This window comes from Varroa jacobsoni, unplaced genomic scaffold (assembly GCF_002532875.2).
Source record: "Varroa jacobsoni isolate VJ856 unplaced genomic scaffold, vjacob_1.0 scaffold_1344, whole genome shotgun sequence".
Taxonomy (NCBI): domain Eukaryota; kingdom Metazoa; phylum Arthropoda; class Arachnida; order Mesostigmata; family Varroidae; genus Varroa; species Varroa jacobsoni.
The window spans coordinates 99,757-116,992 of record NW_019214246.1 but is presented as its reverse complement, the minus strand read 5'-3'; the positions used below and the strand labels follow the sequence as shown (position 1 = coordinate 116,992).

Below are 17,236 nucleotides of genomic sequence, written 5' to 3'. Positions count from 1 at the left end.
CTTTCGTATCTTTCAGGCTCTAGAATGAATGGATGGTTATTGATAACATACCTGTTCATCGCTACAATCCAGGTATGTATCTGACACACAAACATGGGACAGATTCGTCGCCTCTCGACTTTAGATGTAACGAGCTATCTAGCTATGAGCCGTGTTCTTTTTCTCCCTGTGGCTCGTCTGCTCGATCTTTCTCTTTGCCTAATTCTGTTATCCTGTCTCTAGCTGCTTATATGCTAACCTGGCTTGACGTCGTATGCAACATCTTAGTCACAAAAAATCGCCAGCTACCCTATCCCGGGTTAGATCGGCCGTTAACGCATTATCCTTGCTTTTCGTTTGCCCTGTAGTATGTATATATATGGTATATCATCTCGATACCTATCCGCTGTCTGGTCATGGCACCGCAACCACCGGGCATCAACTATGCTGCCAAAGTTGACGGGGATGCTGGCATGGCAACGTGCCAGTCCCATCGCGCGAACGATGACTAGGACTGACTAGCGATGAGCTGCGCGCCCGCAACGCCGGCGCATTGCACCAGCGCCATGTATCCTATCCCATTCTGCTTTGCCGCCAGCCTGTCCGCCGGCAAGCTTGCCGCAAGAGCTGCCATCGGCGGTAAGGGGAAGAGCAGGCTTTTCTGATGCCGGTCACGTCGCTCGTCTTGGCTCCTGTTCGCTTTCTCTCGGAGCTTTTCATCTCTGTTCATCTTGCCTATCTCCCTTCTATGCTCGTCCCTTCTTTGTCCAATTTCTTATATCTCGTCGTCACCCACCCCCACTCCTTCACGTACACGCACGGTTTTCGTCTATTGTGTTAACCTCTTCCGTATGGCTTTCATCTCCTCGGAGCGGCGGTACATTTCCGAAACGACGAGAGTGAGTGTGCCGGTTTCGCTGATGCTGCCTTTTTCGCTGCTGACAGCGAAGCTGTATGAATGTTACCGCCGCTGCAACCGCGACGGCAGCAACGCTTTGCTAGCAGTACCTTCCCGGAGGCGGCGGCGGCGGCTGCGGCTGCGGAAACCGACGCAACGCAAGGCGATTCAGTGCCTGGAAGATTGTCTATTGAGAAGCTGCTTATGCGAAGGATAACAATCAGGAGAAGGATAGCCACCTACTAGGATGGGTGAGTAGAGTGGCAACGGCGTGGCGACGGTGACGACAGCGGTGGTAGTTAGCCTGTGTTATTGGTCCAGTTGAATCAGCGAACAGGCCTAGCGACCCTCCACGTATTGACATATCGCGTGACATATCGTTAAGAAACCACAAAGATAGATCTCCAGTGGGAAAAGAGGAGTTCTTCTGCGGCACGATCTGACACTTGAAGTTCGAAAGGTCACCTTAAGTGCATTTTGGAAAAAGGCTGGCATGCTTCATCGCATCTTGCACCGACAGAGTGATAATTTTGTTTGTCAGTTGACTAGAATGATTGAAGTTATGTAAAAATTATGTTGTAGAAGCTCGCGTCAGTTATGAAGAACGAGTCCGTCATAACTTTCATCATGGATATATTTTTCAAGAACAAGAACGTCAGAAGGAAGCAGTAGGAGTATCGAATGAAGTAAATGCTAGCTGCTGTTCGAGAAGTTTTAGGATCTACATACACATTGTCTGCTCAGGAGCTGGCTCAAAAGATGCGGTCACTGTTGGGGACTATCGCTTTTCTCGTTGTCGCAAATAACGCTGAGAGGTATGTATAGGCATGAAGAGCCTTTAATATTAAGTGACGATCAAAACAATCCGCTCTAGCAGGAGGCCAGTTCCGCCAGTCAGTTCAAAACAGCCTGTTTAGAGCTATGAGAAGGATGCATTTACGTCCGGCAGCCGCAAAAATGTCCCCACAAAGCGACGTAAAGATTCCGCCTTTCGAAATTTTCGTCGTGAAACACTAACGAAAAGGGGCTGTCTGAATTAGGCCATCCTCAATTCTGATGAAACGTAGCTTGAACAGTTGCAAATTTTCTGTCGGTAGGAAGCGTATTCACATTTACCCGGTGACCAGGGGGCATTATGAATCAGCACATCTGTATATGTCTGTTCCTTAGATTTCAATCAAAGTTCGGGATACGGGGCTTCTGTTTCACAATGCGTCGTGGTAGCAAGTGAATCGGTTTACCTTTTCGTTACATAAAAACAATACTGCACATAACAGTAATGCATACTGATATCTATTTAACATGAACATCGATCGAACGTGTCACTTTGAACATTATTTTTTCCCAATCTATATAAAAACTAACTAAATACGTTCTAAAGTGCGCTTGCGGAAGGCTACCAGGCCTGTGCCGTGATTCGCGTCAGAGGCGATGAAAATCAGGTTCATAATTTGTTGCCAACTACCGACTTCCATTATATTTTTTGAAAAGTCTTCACGATAGCAGAATGTAATAATTTATTCCGAGCTGATTCTTTACCTAATTGCGGCCTTGGCGGTAAGATGGGAAGATACACTTTCGGACAGACGGAACGTTAATTAAAAAGCTGTTAATCAGCGAGTGGCATTTTCTAGTAATCGAAATTGCTTTATAAAAAAGTTGATAAGTAACGATCCGGTTTTTTTAGTATGACAGCTATACGAATATTCTAGCAGGTCCTTGAAGAAAGTTGCTAAAACCACATGCCTACCATTTAAGCAAACCATATCATGTAGACCCTATAAAGATATATAGTCACAAGGGAATACTTTAAGGTAGTGCAGATCCTAAAAAACAGCTAAAGATACAGTTTTTTTTATCTAATATATAGGAAGCGTACTGTTCCAGAGGCAAGAGCATAAAAATTATTTGCAAATCCTCGCCTTGTATTGTTATAGAACACTGAATTCTAACACCTTCATGCATAGGTGTTTTGAGAGGCAGGCTTTATTCTGCTCGAATATCCTACAAATGTCCTATTGGTAACTTGGACAACTTGACTTATCATACACAGAAAACTCTATCAAAAATTAATTCTACGAAACTATGCCAGTAAATGTTGCTAACGAACTACAATGTCGTGGATACGCACCTGTGCGGCAATCTGAAAACTCTTCATTCCCCGACCTCATATCGTTCCTTGAAGGCTAAAACTTTATACATGGTTATGAAATAGATTTCTTGATGTATTCTGAATGCGAGTCCATCCATGAATTTCGTTTCGAACTCCAGAACTCGACAAACCAGATATCGATCAGCGGAATAATGATTTTCTTCGGAGTTACGTTTTAAATCATACGGCACGGAGACACTCGGGTTTTTTCGTGAACGTGGCAAGTGAGATCGTTAACGTACATCTACCTAACATAACCTAATACATTATCTACTCCATAACGAATGTGATCTTATTACTCACTTGCGTCGATCCAATACCCCGACCGCGAAAAAACGAAGGGACGAACTATAACCCCACACTTTGTGTCGCTAGACAACACCTAAAATTTATTACGCTGCCTCAACTTAGAACACCAACTTAACAGCAGCTTATATTGTGCCTCTCAAGGCTAGCATCTGTGCTGCATGCCCGTTTTAAAATATCCGCAAATTATATGTACGCATACAGTCTAATATATTGATATAGTTATCATAGGTACTGCTGCGGACCTTCGATCAATATTGGATAGTGTGGGCTCTTGAAACTAGTGTCTAATAAGCTAACGTACCTTGTTATAGCTAAAGAAAACGATACGTTTATAAAGGAAAATCACTGTTGACCCATCATTGTTCCATAGAAGATTGCCTTGCACTTGTGCGGAGAAAGAAATGGCGTAGTTGGCGTATACGATGAAACGAGAGAAGAATTACAAAAAATAGCCGAAAAGGAATAACAATTTACTCTACTAATAAAAAGTCTATCAAGCTCCTCTGGGTTCATAACGTCACGCGTATTGCTATGACGAAGCGTGTTTATACACGTCGTAAAATACGCAGATGTCATGCTAACGCTAGACGCAAGTCCGGAAATTCGCAACGCAATTGTTTGTAAGACTTAAAGTTTGTAACACAATCCCCGTAAAGTGGTAACATGTTTACCTAGGGAGACGCAAGGTGGTCTAAGTTTAAAACTAGGCGTAGAAACATTTCCTTTGATACCGAAAGGGTCCAGCCGTCCGAGTAATACTTAAAGGCAATCCAATTGCGCGTAAAATCGGAAAAATTTATTGAAGCTTCTAAAATAGAAGCCTGGAGTACGAAGTTTGGCTAATATTGTAACTTTAAGTTAGCATAAAAAACTTTGCATCATAAAAAAAAGCATACAAGGCATAGAAGAGAACAGGGTTAAAGAGACGCAAACGGTAAATATCATATAAGAACTAATCGTCTGCAGATCCATTTCAACTGGAAAACGGACTAGCAACTCTATAAGTACTGGCAACTCGGACAAAGCTAACAATAGTCAGCTAAAAAGCGCGAGTTATGAATGATGGATGGAGAATGGCGATAGAAAGCAAAACTATTGATATATAAAACAGTGCCATAATTATAGCTTATAGAAACAAATGATAAGTATCTTTGATAACAATGCATTAAAATAACGATTCTTAAAAAAGCTAGCACTGAGCATACCGAAACCAGTATGAATCTATAATAAAACAAAGATGTCTAAAAGAGCACGCAACCGCGGGAAAATTCAAAACGTTTAATCATGAAAGATAAATATTGTAAAGTGTACAATGGATTCTTAAAGAATAAGCATTGACTTGTTTAAGCTAAAATTGAAGCAAATGCTTCTTCAGTTCTAAAATCAACTTAAAATGCACCATTGTGATTGACAATTCTGTCATTTTTTAGGCGAAATTGCGATTATACCGTTATAAACTTCGATGATTTCTAGGCGAACAATTCTGATAAGTGATTGTTGCGTTTTCTCATTGAAACTAAATCAGCCCTATTAAGAAAATTCTGTAGAAAGTAAGTGTAAGAAAATTCTCTGAAAACCGAAACGGATGATAGCTTGATGGTGCAAAATGCGGGCTAAACGGCGGATGTATTGAAATTTCCCATCAAAGTTCTTTCAAGTTTCGTCGCGTAGCTAAGCATGTATCTGATCTTGTGTTGGGATATGACACTTTCTCTGTTTTTCCAATGGCTTAACAGCAATCTTGTTACTCGTTAACAGTGAAGGTTCGATACAATCGATTTGCCAAGCAGTAACTCAAAATGCACGATCCCTCCCCGTTCTCGTCAAGCAGAAAACCAGTAGCTTCTTTGGCATTAGTCTGGGTTATGTTGCAAAATGTACAGTACCTTGTTACCTTACCCTTCAAATTCGTACATTATTGCTATGTCATGCGTGATCGATTTTTCAGCACCCGCTTGATCGATAGTTCAACTTCGTTGCGTTTCTATACAATTTTTTAGATGGAAGTACGATTGCGTGGATTCTTTCCAAACATCGAATGGTTTAAGATCGCTTGGTAGTGGCCGCTTGGTTTCTGGGCGATATCATGGCTACACGTCCAACGTTCGCAATAATTTCATCAACTTTTTCTTTAATTAGTCGACCGTTACGAGGAGCATAGCCCGCACCGAAATTTCCAGAATGAAAGGGATAAAACCCACCATCTTCAGGCGGTTTCGAATATAAACAGCACGATTTTTCATGGGTCCTGGTAGCATTTTGTGTTTGCTTTCATTGTAGTAAAATACTGAAATAGAGACATTTTTTTAGAAATTTCACATCTTCAAAATACCCCATCTCAAACCACGAACAAAGAATAGAAGCGCTCTATCTGTTACTGGCAAATCTTAGCCTTTTGAAGAATATTGGCGATACTTTTCGCGACATAAAGGCGACTTTTGTTATTTAAGATATCTGACCTTGAATCCAACTAGCTAGAAAAACGGTCGGTATACCAATAAGTCCTTTATGGCTACTTAGAACAACAATAAAAGACGCCTTCAAATATATTAATGCGTATAATCATCTCGAGAAGCGAAAAGGGCCGCTTGAAGTTTTAGGAGATGTTCCTATTACGATCTCAGTTGTAAGCCCTTTCGAGAGTAAGAGATCCATTCCGGCGTTCTTGCGTCGATGCAACACTCTGTAGCTGCTTGTCCTTAAGTCTCACGACGCTTTTTTCACCTTTGCTCATATCATCGCCAATGTTCTTTTCGTATATCCGATTCTTACAAGTGTTCTTTCTTCTCTTAAAAGTCGCTGTTTTCTATGTTAATGTCGATACCAAATCCTGATTTCTGACTACGTCGTATTTCGAAACTCAACCAAGTATCTTCTTTTGACGTTTCCGCACCAGGCCATCTGTTAGAGGAAGCGTCAACTTAGATGCGCATCTAAAGAATTAATTTTAAAATGGTTTGAAAACTTGTGTGACGCCTTACAAAATGGCGCTGAAAAATTTCAACCAATTCACAACTGCAGTAGCTGCTCAATAACATTTTGTATGTTTATAGTTTTTTAAAATATTCTACCAGTGTGTTTTTTATTTTACCAAAAAATACAGGACATGCTCGGTTAGCAATGAGTTTATTGAAGTCCGCTTACCTGATAATTTTGATTGTCAGATTTACACTTAATCCAGTGTTCAAGGAAATATTTCCAAAAGAATATTACTCGTCCGATCCTCCGAAGGGCCCGAATGGAACAGCCGCTAAGGTTTACGTTGCTTTCCACATCATGGACGTCGACGAAATATCCGAAGCCAATATGGTAAGGTTATACAAAAAAAAAAAAAAAAAAAAAAAAAAAAAAAGCTGGGTACTTGTTTGATGATGGTATATTTAGAATGATAAGGTAGATACGCGAAAGTATAATGAAGAAACATATATATATATATATATATATGGGAAAATTATGGATCTGTGCTTCTCGGCGTATGTTTCAACCAGGCAATTATCAGTTGTGCAGTACGGTATTGATATTGCTTTTATTGGAAAATAAATATATATATATAGTTATAAAACATGTATCTATTCTAGCTTGACAAAAGGACTACTCGTACTAAATAGAGTAAATCTCGCTAGGGTCTTATCTCTGTTAGAAGAGAAATTGAATCGAAAGAAATATGTCGAAATTATATGAACAAATGTTGAATATGACATGGCGGAAAGCCTTTTACACCCTGCCTTATAAATACGTACTTCGTAAAATGTACATTATTTCTTTCTCAGTCTTCGTCAAAACGGAGCCCCGTGTTTGAAGATGTCCTTTCCTTCTTTATGCCTAGTAGTCATTCTTTGGTATATTGATTTTTATATAATTTGTCGGTGTTTAGATACATTCCGATTTTGTTCTGTGAAAACGATTCATATATATATATACATTTCGGTACACCTGTCACTAAAATACGTGCGACGCCATGCTCGGGTAAGGGGATTGCCGGCATGCCCGTTCCTATGCGAGCGGATAAATATGTATATATCAAGTATGGCTCGCAGGTGATCGCGACCGTCATTGTTTTTATACGTAACAATGTTACGTATGGGGAATCGATCATTAGTTACCTTGCTCTAGCTTAAACCCTATGGTGTTTGTTAATGTTTTCTATCAAACAACGTACTATTTACAACAGTGCGTTTTCAGCGCGGTATCAAACGTACATGACGACACCTGTACGCATTTTAAGGTAGTTCAGGTCTGCAGCGACAAGCGATACTCGCAACAAAGTATATGACGAGCCTTGGTCGCAAATCACTATATCTCAACCATTAATTAATTATATTTATATCACAAGTAGTATTATATTAAATATAAATTAGTTAATTTTATTCAAAGTTAGTTCAATTTTTCGAGTTGTATTAGCCTCTGTTTCGTTTCCTGAATTTTCTTCCGACAGTTGTTTGCATAGATAAAAGGTAGATTAATTGGAGGTGATCAACTACGCCAGATAAAGCACCAGTGCAAATCCCTGTTCCGTGCTAAGTTGTACCAAGAGAAAATAGTGGGGCAAACTTTTCGTGTGACGTTAAATGAATGCCTTTGTCATTTTTCGCACTGTTGTATTCGCCCCGTATATGTAGGGCTTTCGTCTACACATGTTTGTGCTTGACATGTGGAAGGATGATCGCTTAATTCTCGAACATCTGATCAAGAATTCGTCGGTTCGCATTGTGCCGGAAGAGATCTACACAAAAATCTGGAAGCCTGACATGATATTTGTTAATTCAAAAAGTGGCTACCTTTTCAAGGAATCGGTCACAAACAGGTTCGTCAAAATACTCGACGACGGCTACCTCTATAGAACTACCAGGTATTAGTTTTCTTTTTTTCTATATTCATTGCTGTGTCCGTACTCTCAGACAGGGAATCTTACGCTTACTATAGAGACGCCGTGCATCGTGCCATCACATTTTTCATACCCACCTACGTGGGTAAATTGTTATGTCGATATCAGCGATCTTCAGACAACGTTCCTACCATGGAAAATTTGATTTCTCTGATGTGCTTATATGATGTTTGCGTATATACGTATCTACAAACTATCTATGTATTGAAAAACTAAACGGCCGAAAAAAAACTCTCGTTTTCAAACTCGTACTTGGCCCAATGTTTAACTTTTCATTTATTCAATTATGCCTGCAGGATTGTTTCCCTGCCGCTTTTCCCTTTTCAACATTGTGTCACATGTCCCTGCCAATGATTTCCTTGACTGAAAAAACAAGTATTCAGATGTTTAGGAAGGTACACAACAATGTTTGCTCGGTATGCAGGTATTTATTTCAAGTGGACTGCCTAATGAACCTTCAAAAATATCCGATGGACGTCCAACACTGTTTTCTCAAAGTAGGACTGTGTAAGTTAATTTGGTCTTTATTATGATAGTATAACATAGTCTATCGGCTAAACTGTGATCTGGCCAGAGTTCATATCGTGAGGATTTATACTGAATCCGCTTTCTTTAAACGCGGCTAGATGGAGTACTTTTGTATCAGACAATATAATTATATTTAATTTTTCGTATCTTGCCGCGTTCGCTGTTACGTTTTGGCTAGTGACAGACACCAGAAAATAATATTTATATTATAAAATTCTAAGTTATCCTTTGTAGATCCGCGTTAGCCAATCGCCTTAATCTTGCGTTGCTAGCAAAACGCTCGATGACGCAAAGAAACGCCATATATAAGGTTCTCAATCAAACATAACATAGAATATCAGTAGGGTTAAACATAGGTTCAAATCCGTCGCGTTACTTGTTTTGTGCCTCATCAACGTCATAGTGGTAATGAGGATTAACTTTGTTACCAGTATCAACTCCATCTTCGGAGGCCACGCTGCACTGGATGGATGAAGAGTCGTCTCCGTATCAGAACATTTCCCTTAATCTCGTGGATCACAATGCGCCATTGCAGTTCGATGTAGCTCCACCAAAACCCCATAAAGCCAGGGAACAGTGGATTTTTACGGAGTACGACTACCTCTATGCAAATTTTACGTTTACGAGAAGACTTACTGCAAGGTTTGTCTCGTTGTCTACTATAACTGTGGCTAAATATATCTTTATGTTTCATGATATAACTGTAAACGATCGCTACGCTAAGACATATCCGCATTTTTCTTTACGATTCGGCCTATTTGAACCTATTTTAATTATCAAAAAATTCAACACATGCGGCTTATGTCGTCTCGTCAATTCACTGTAACACGGTCTACAGTACAAGAACTGGTAAAATCTAGTGTTATTCTGTACCCAGACGGAGATTATATAATCTTTAAGTACAGAACCTCGGTATCGTTTCCTCTATTCAGATCCAAGTAATAAAGTTTAGTATACTAGCAACACGATCTTGACTTCACCCGTCGATTAGCGAGTCATTATTAGCTCTATGCAGATTGAGTGGATCTTCGAACCCCTTCCGAACCCCTCAGTGATAAATAACTCATGTCGTACACGTATAGTGAATCCGAGGTAGAATCGTGCACGTGGTTCAAAGGCACTAGAACCTCAAAATTTCGAGTGTGCCAGGGTCGCTGTTGCAATTATACTACCGTCTCAAAGCATCTAAAGCTTGATTCGAAAGATGATCAAATCTGACATAGTTAAATCTCTTCGCTATCTTTCAGCTTATTAAATACCTACATCCCAACTGGAATCGTCGTGGTTATGTCCTGGGGTTCGTTTTGGCTCGATGTGAATGCTGCTCCAGCTCGTGCGTCAATCGGAGTTACCTCAGTTCTTACGACCGTTACACAGATCGTACAATCAAGAAACAATTCACCACCTGTAGATTATTTAAAGGTAGTTTATCCGAAAGACGGTTAATTACCTTTTGTCAATTTCTGGCTATTACCAAAGCTAAATAGTAGTGCATCAACATTATTTTTCGCAGTTACGCAGAAACAGTGCCTATTTTTGCTTTTCGTCATCACTAACATCTCCACAGTAGGACTATGCGCCTCATCTCACAAGGTTCAACGATTTCGAACGTACCCAATTAAATATATCCCCTAATCATTGTATCCATGACATTTCGTAATCTTCAAAGCATAACTAATTGCTTTTTCACTTCTTCGACGACCTCACGTTTCCGTACGTCCGTCGTCGTGCCTAGGCTGTTGACGTATGGCTGTTTATGTGTTTAGTTATGGTTTTCTTAGCGATGATTGAATATCCGATCGCCTACAACGTGGAAAAGTTCTACAGTTTGGTGAGTAAAGCTTCGCACAGCCAGACTAGGGGCTAGGCGCAGAAAACGATTTTGCGACTTTAACTTTTTAAGGTTAAGGTTAACCTAGTTTCAGCAGATGTCATCGACATCAGCTAGAAGGGCTAGCTCAAGATGAGGAATTACTACTTTTTTTTTTATCATCAAAAAGACGACACACCTATCAACACGCTATGGATGAATGAAGGCCTAATTTGCAATTAATATTGATTTGACAAATTCATTGATGATGTGACCTCTAACTGTATGACTGATCCGCTTCGTATATAGATCGCATGATAGATAGCAAAACCAAAGGTGTGTCCTTACGTACGGCATATTCGACATAATCGACTTACCGGAAAACATATGTAGCATTCTGTATACTATTTAAGAAACGGCCCAGAAAACGGTCTATTGAAAACAGTTTCCAACAGTAAACGGTATGCATCACATAGTCACGGAACGACAAAAATGCTTTCTATTTTCATATATAGACGCCGTTACTTTCTGCGACAATCTAACGTATGGATGTGTATACTGCGTGTACAAATGGTGTGTCTGCAGAATCGCTACTCACAACCAGACAAATACAAAGATACCAAAGGTCGCAGGATGACAGTAGCACAGACGCTCTTCCGGCACACCAACGTCATTGACAAGGTAAATTTCTTCAATGGATTGTTTTGATACGTGCGCTCACAAATCGACTAAAAAAAGTTAGATATTTTAATATCCCTACTATTCTATTTGCCCAGTAAACTAGGTATCAGCAATAAATGGTACCCCTTTGAACCTAATTCGTCGAAATGGAACTTTTCACCGATGGTCGACATTTTGAACCGTGAACGTCCGTGGAATACGAACTAATAATTTACCCATTAATCAAATTCCGTTACTCACCTTTGCTACATATACTATCCGAGCGTCAAAGAGAGTATATAGAACCACTTAAAACGCTACGTCAAGTCTTGTTGGGCCTATAACAGCTATTTTAAAGGACTTGCCATGTGTCCCGAAAATGGCACAGGAATGTAACGGTAGGATATCTATCGCAATTTGCCCGCTACGTATCGTCACACTCGTAGAAGCCTGGGTCACTGTAGAGTCTACTACAGGATTCATGCACGACAAAACGAGTGACAGCAAATCTGTTTAACCGGTTCGATCCTTTTCACTCGTTGTTCCGCTTCGTGTTCGAAGCAAAGAGACCCCTAAATAATTTTCACTCCCAGTTCTTAATGTTGATCTTGAAATCTTCCATTGCTATGCACAACATGCGTTCTCGGGCAACGCAATTTAATTGCTCGAGCTTTTCCACTGTTAGACTTTTCCCAAATGACGCGTATCTTATACGCTGGAACCGATATTATCTTGTGATCGAAGAACCTAAAAGCGATCACTAAAGACAAGCGATGAGACGATTTGATCGGCTATCAACGCTATCTTCCTATTTTTCGTGATGCGCGTGGCATTTGCAGAGCAAAAAACCTCAAGTACGGAAACCGGTTTACATTTTTTACCAGTTTTATAGGCAAGAAGTGACCTGGCGAAATGTAAGGTGTTAATGACCAGTTTTTTGCGTCCCCTTCTAAATTTCAGCAGCCCCGTTTTGGTCAGATTTACAGTCTGTCTCGTATTTGTGACTTCCACGTGGAACCAGGCTAGACTTTGCTACACGTCGAACCTCGTTGACATACTGATTGCCTTAACTTTTTTGTTTCATCAGGTAGGCCCTTCAGCAAGATGAGGAATAAGAGTAGCATTCGGTTCTAGCCTTGAGCCAGGTCAACTATGAGAAACAAGAGTTCGGCCACTCTCGGTTATTCTGTTCTCATGTGGAATCGCAGGTAGAAATTTGAGCACATCAAAAGAAATGCGCATTTCGGCCAGTGTAAACATAACCTTGTACCCGGGCGCCAGCTAGAAGGCTGCCTCAAAATCGATGAACAGCGCGTATAGCGGACTGATTGGCAACATGGCCAGTGCTCTCTTGACGTTGACTACCAGAATCCAGCACGCCACTTCTGTAGAGCATTCTCTCTCAAACCTACGTCGCTTCGTTGAGATCGCGCATACGCTTTCGTAGGGGCTATCTAGCCTCTCAGTAGCAGTAGTAGAGAGCAGTTCATAACAAACGCTTTTTTGCCATTTCCCGCCATTATGACAACACGGTTCGGCAACCCTTTACTAAGAAATACTAACAGAATAGCATTTCCACTGTAGTAGTACGTAAACATTTATTAAATAGTCCTGTCTAGGATGGGGCCAGAACGACGGCACATTTAAGATGTTCATTTCAGACCCGATCCAAACGGATTAAGGCTCCCAAGACCTTGTTGTATACGTTCTCGTACTGTGAAGTCTTATATTGGAAAGTGTTGCGTTGTATTGAGATCCTTTCTGACTATGTTGCGGCAGAAAAGGACATCCAACGTAATATCCTATTCCTTATCATAAACATATCCAGTAGGTTATTTATGAGAGCCAAGGAGCTTATCAAGTAAGCCGCCTAGCTGCCGTGATGCGTTAGTCACTCGTATGGTTAACGTTCTGCATCGGCAATCAAACAAATCTTCGCCCAGTCACGGTGAAGATGCCTTTGTGATGCATATTTTTGTTAACAGATCGTCGACAGAAAACGGAAACTAAAGGTAACAACTCGAGCTGTATTTTGGCTATAAGCTTGAAGCCTGTCGGGCCTTTCTGGGCAAAGCTGCAAGTATAGCTGAACCACGGCTTCTGCCACCGAAGACGACAAAGGGGCCGTACTGTAGATTGAACAATTTCAATCAGACGTTACGCGTAAGTTTTGGGATTCATAACGTCAGGTACACAGAGAATTTCGTCTCTTCCACTCGTTGCACTCCAAGTGCTTGTCTATGTCTAGGCGTTGCGACATAACTTCTCCTTCGGCGTCTCGCGCAGGCGGAACTTGAACAGCGAGGTCTATTACTATGAATATGTAAGCACAAATGCTTACTTCTATGGCAATGAATGATCCTCATTCTGAAACCTCATTCTATCCTTGGTTACCATCATCCCAAATATATACCGACAACCGAACTTTTTGCTGCATATTTTCGAAAGGTCAATATCTAGATACTATTGACTATCTAGCAACCATAGTCCGGGTATTTTAAAGAGCGGTAATACGGCACGAGTTTTGCTGGTCGAGGCGGGCTTCACTTCATCGGCAATAACAGAAAGAGAAACAAAATGAGAAGACAATGGTCCACTGACGAGTTTCGATTCCAAATCCGTCGACCGAACATAGACTGCCGCGAGACCTAGTTGCTGAACACGTGTGGAAATTACGTTATTTTCCACTAAATACGCTGTGAGGTCTCCTGCCTTCTGATTGTAAAAATCGAATATAACTTAGCTAGGATAGTTTGGTCCGTTGCTCTTTGTGACAGAGCAGTACACAGAATAGAACCGAAATAAGTTAAAAGGGCTATCTTCTCAAGTCTACATTGGCGCGAATGTGTCTGTACATTCAGGGCTTCCAACAACAGGTGCGCCAGAGTTACAGCATCCTAACAGTTCCACTGTGTAATTGTTAGCGTCTGCTCAGAGCCCGGCTTCAAAAGCCGCAGCGTGCGTGTCGCGTACTAGAACCGGCTCTCCAGTCGTCAGTGCTGCCAAGATCTACTCCATCAAGTCCTCGAGCGTTGGGGTGTATAGAATTTGTTGGTCATAATCAAACTGTTTGGCTGATGTTGTCTTTCGCATTCTCGGTGATCCTTTAATGGTGGTCTCGTTTAGTATTGACTCGTCCTATTGAAACTGACCAGGCTGTTAAGACGTTCGGCTTTTGAAGTTCGGTTGAACTGAATTGGGTTTATCGGTCAAGTTTTTTCATACTGTTATCATCAGTGGTCTTTAGGTGGACATCTTTTGATTCGATTGAATTCTGTTATTCACGCTTAAAAAAAGGCTTAACTTCCCTGGAACTGTTGTAGGCAATTTTCCCGACTGCGAAGCGATGGTCGGGCGCTGTGATTTAACGAGCGAAAAAGCTAAAAAGTTCGCATCTCTTGCAATTACTTTCTTTGCACTAATATCACTTGTCGCTTTGAAATTTTCTTTCAAGTTCTCCACCTTCCTGATCTATTCTTTTCAACTTTTATACATTCATGATAACCAGTTTGCAAAAGGACTGCAACTAGGTGTTGTTATGGTACTCTTCTGCGTTACACACGACACTGTCGATATATCTTTTCGGCGCCGCGCGAATAATAACAGACGGTTGCTTGAGAAGGATCTCGCTTAACGCGCCGCCAAGGAATTGCATGAAGCTGCCATTCGTCACTAGTGCTCTTTTTGTACGGCAAAACTGGTTAAGCTATCCGAGGATTTCTTAAAGTTGTGTCCCACCTAACGGTCAGCCACCATTTTTTTTTGCTGTTTTGCTTATAAATTCGACACTCGCACCGCTTTTCTAGTTCTACTCAATGGTACAGGAACATCACGATACCATTTTCCAGCGGACAAATTTCATAAATGATGCGGCTGATCAGTGACATATATGTCGGCACTTACCGTACCCGACAACGCCATTTACCACCCTCTGGATCAATCAGCCTCATCGCTAGCCTTACAGACAATTTCTATTATTGGTTGATGCTCTGACAAATGTAGAGTGTAGTTTTTATTCGGTTTGAATTCAATAGAACGTCTGCACAAGTGATCTGTATTTGTTGTTGGTTCTGTTAATGTTGCGCCCGGGCTGAAAATTAGGAGCGTCTCTTTTCGATCAATTAACCCTAAAACAATACACACTGTACCAAATAAACGCTTATAAACGTCTGTTTCAGGCATCTCGAATTCTATTTCCGCCGGTGTTTCTTCTCTTCATTTTTATCTACTGGACGGCCTACCTGACGATCGGCTAAATAGTACCGCGAGCTTGCTTGAAGTCCATTAAGGCTAATTATTAAATAGGTTTCTTTTCATCGTCGTTATAAAACGAGGCCGACCTCCGTAACCCTGAAGAAGTTACCCGTATTGAACCAACGTATTCAGAATATTACATAGCATATATGTTGTTGTCGTAAAGTTTAATAAAGGCTGTCATAGCAAATCTACAGTTCCCTTCGCGTTTTGCGTTTTGAAAACCGTAGTCTCTGCTAGCTCCCTATGTGTAAATATTCTTGTATGTAATTCAATGTTCGAGATTTATCTTTAATATGATTTAGGTCATCAGGATACCACACGATTTGAATAAAAGTCGTTGGATCAACTACTGTTATTAACTGCTTCAGGCATCATAAGCATAACGTAGCCAGGCAAAAGTCAAATAATAATATTATTATAAATTTGATATCTCGTGCAATTGTTACTAAATGTTTTTAATATTAACAATACACGTCCATTTAGATCATTTCTATTGCGTTTGCGCTGAGAGTTTAGCTAACTTGCCTAAGATCTACCTAACATCGTAAACAAACTACAAAGACTACAGACATTCATCATGGATCTGATTACTTCAATATGGCGTCATACACATATCCAGATGCAACTGTGCTAAAAAGCAGGACCTCTCCGGGAATATGCAGATTATTTACAGATTTATTTACTCTAAGACATTTGACAGATTAAAATCCAAAACTCGTTCAGTTTGATTTTCTTCAAAGTCATTAGCTTAACTAAATCAGGTAGCCATTTTAAAAATAAATTAGTTTCATACCAAACGCCAGTAGTCACTATCTAAGAAAAAATAAAAGTAATTCATATATACATCAGAAAACCTATAGGTGAGTGCGATATAAATAATAATATTACACACATATTTCTGTACTAATTCATGCATTCACTTGGAGATCACTCGACTCTTCACGACGAATAGATACAATGTTTACTTTAGCCATTTGTTTTTCCCTTCTTTCCGGCTTGCTTTCTCCCAGCGTTTCCTCCTCAAATTTATAGAGCACACGGGTTTAGCGACCCCTTCCCACTTTCCTGTCTATCCCTCTATCATGCGTGGCGAGATGGTACGAAAATCTCTTATACGCGAAGACGTTAAATGTTCATTTACGACTATCACACTGTTAGAAAGCGTATCTTTTCAGCAAAAGCTTATCATCATCACCGTTGCGTCCACCGATGTTGCTTCATGATGGTGCGCCAACTATGCCACTGCGACATCCTGTAGCGTTCTCTCTAAACTATCCACGCCATAGTTCAGTAGCTCGATGCTGGAAACGGCGGAAGGAGGCGCTGGGCTAACGTGAACGACTTGCAGCTCGGTTCAGCGCCCTCGCCGCTGCGCAAACGCGAGCATTCGGCAGAACGCGCATCATCAATGCTGCAGCAGGAGCCGCCCTCGCCTCCATACACCGGGCAGCAAAGGGACCAAAGGAGCGCAGGCAGCTGACTCCCAGGGATTGGAAGTTGCGCCAGACATAAAAGCAGCAGCGCCACGACATAGCAGCCGCTTGGTCAACCGGGCGCCCGAACGTTTCCGGAAATCGCGCCGGAAATGGGCGTGATCAGGAGTCGGAACCCATCAAAGGTAGCTCACAAAATATGGCTCACTACAAGAGAGCCGGCAACACTCAGTAGAGCAGCTAAACGGATGCCGTCAGAACGGAGTGAACGAGAGTCAGGAGTTGTGTGTCCTGATCTCGCACTTTTACTTCACTGCTTCCTGGG

The 17,236-nt window shown here is 41.1% G+C and overlaps 1 protein-coding gene across 5 annotated transcripts; it reads left to right on the top strand.

Annotated features, from left to right (window-relative positions):
• Window positions 1–1,043: 1,043 nt before the first annotated feature.
• Window positions 1,044–15,679, top strand: LOC111269010 (gamma-aminobutyric acid receptor subunit rho-3). Of its 5 annotated transcripts, none has more exons than XR_015314428.1 (9): window positions 1,052–1,692; window positions 6,503–6,647; window positions 7,958–8,187; window positions 8,648–8,730; window positions 9,183–9,393; window positions 9,999–10,173; window positions 10,487–10,582; window positions 11,077–11,242; window positions 15,400–15,419. XR_015314428.1 is itself a non-coding variant. In XM_022848306.2 (9 exons), exons 1-9 carry the CDS (start codon window positions 1,568–1,570, stop codon window positions 15,475–15,477), a joined length of 1,239 nt encoding a protein of 412 aa, XP_022704041.1. In that variant the 5' UTR covers window positions 1,068–1,567; the 3' UTR covers window positions 15,478–15,679. The 5 variants fall into 5 exon arrangements, 3 of the variants coding, with proteins under 3 accessions (XP_022704044.1, XP_022704041.1, XP_022704042.1); XM_022848306.2 differs by having other exon boundaries at window positions 1,068–1,692; window positions 11,147–11,242; window positions 15,400–15,679; XM_022848307.2 differs by having other exon boundaries at window positions 1,069–1,692; window positions 7,958–8,142; window positions 11,147–11,242; window positions 15,400–15,679.
• Window positions 15,680–17,236: the final 1,557 nt, after the last annotated feature.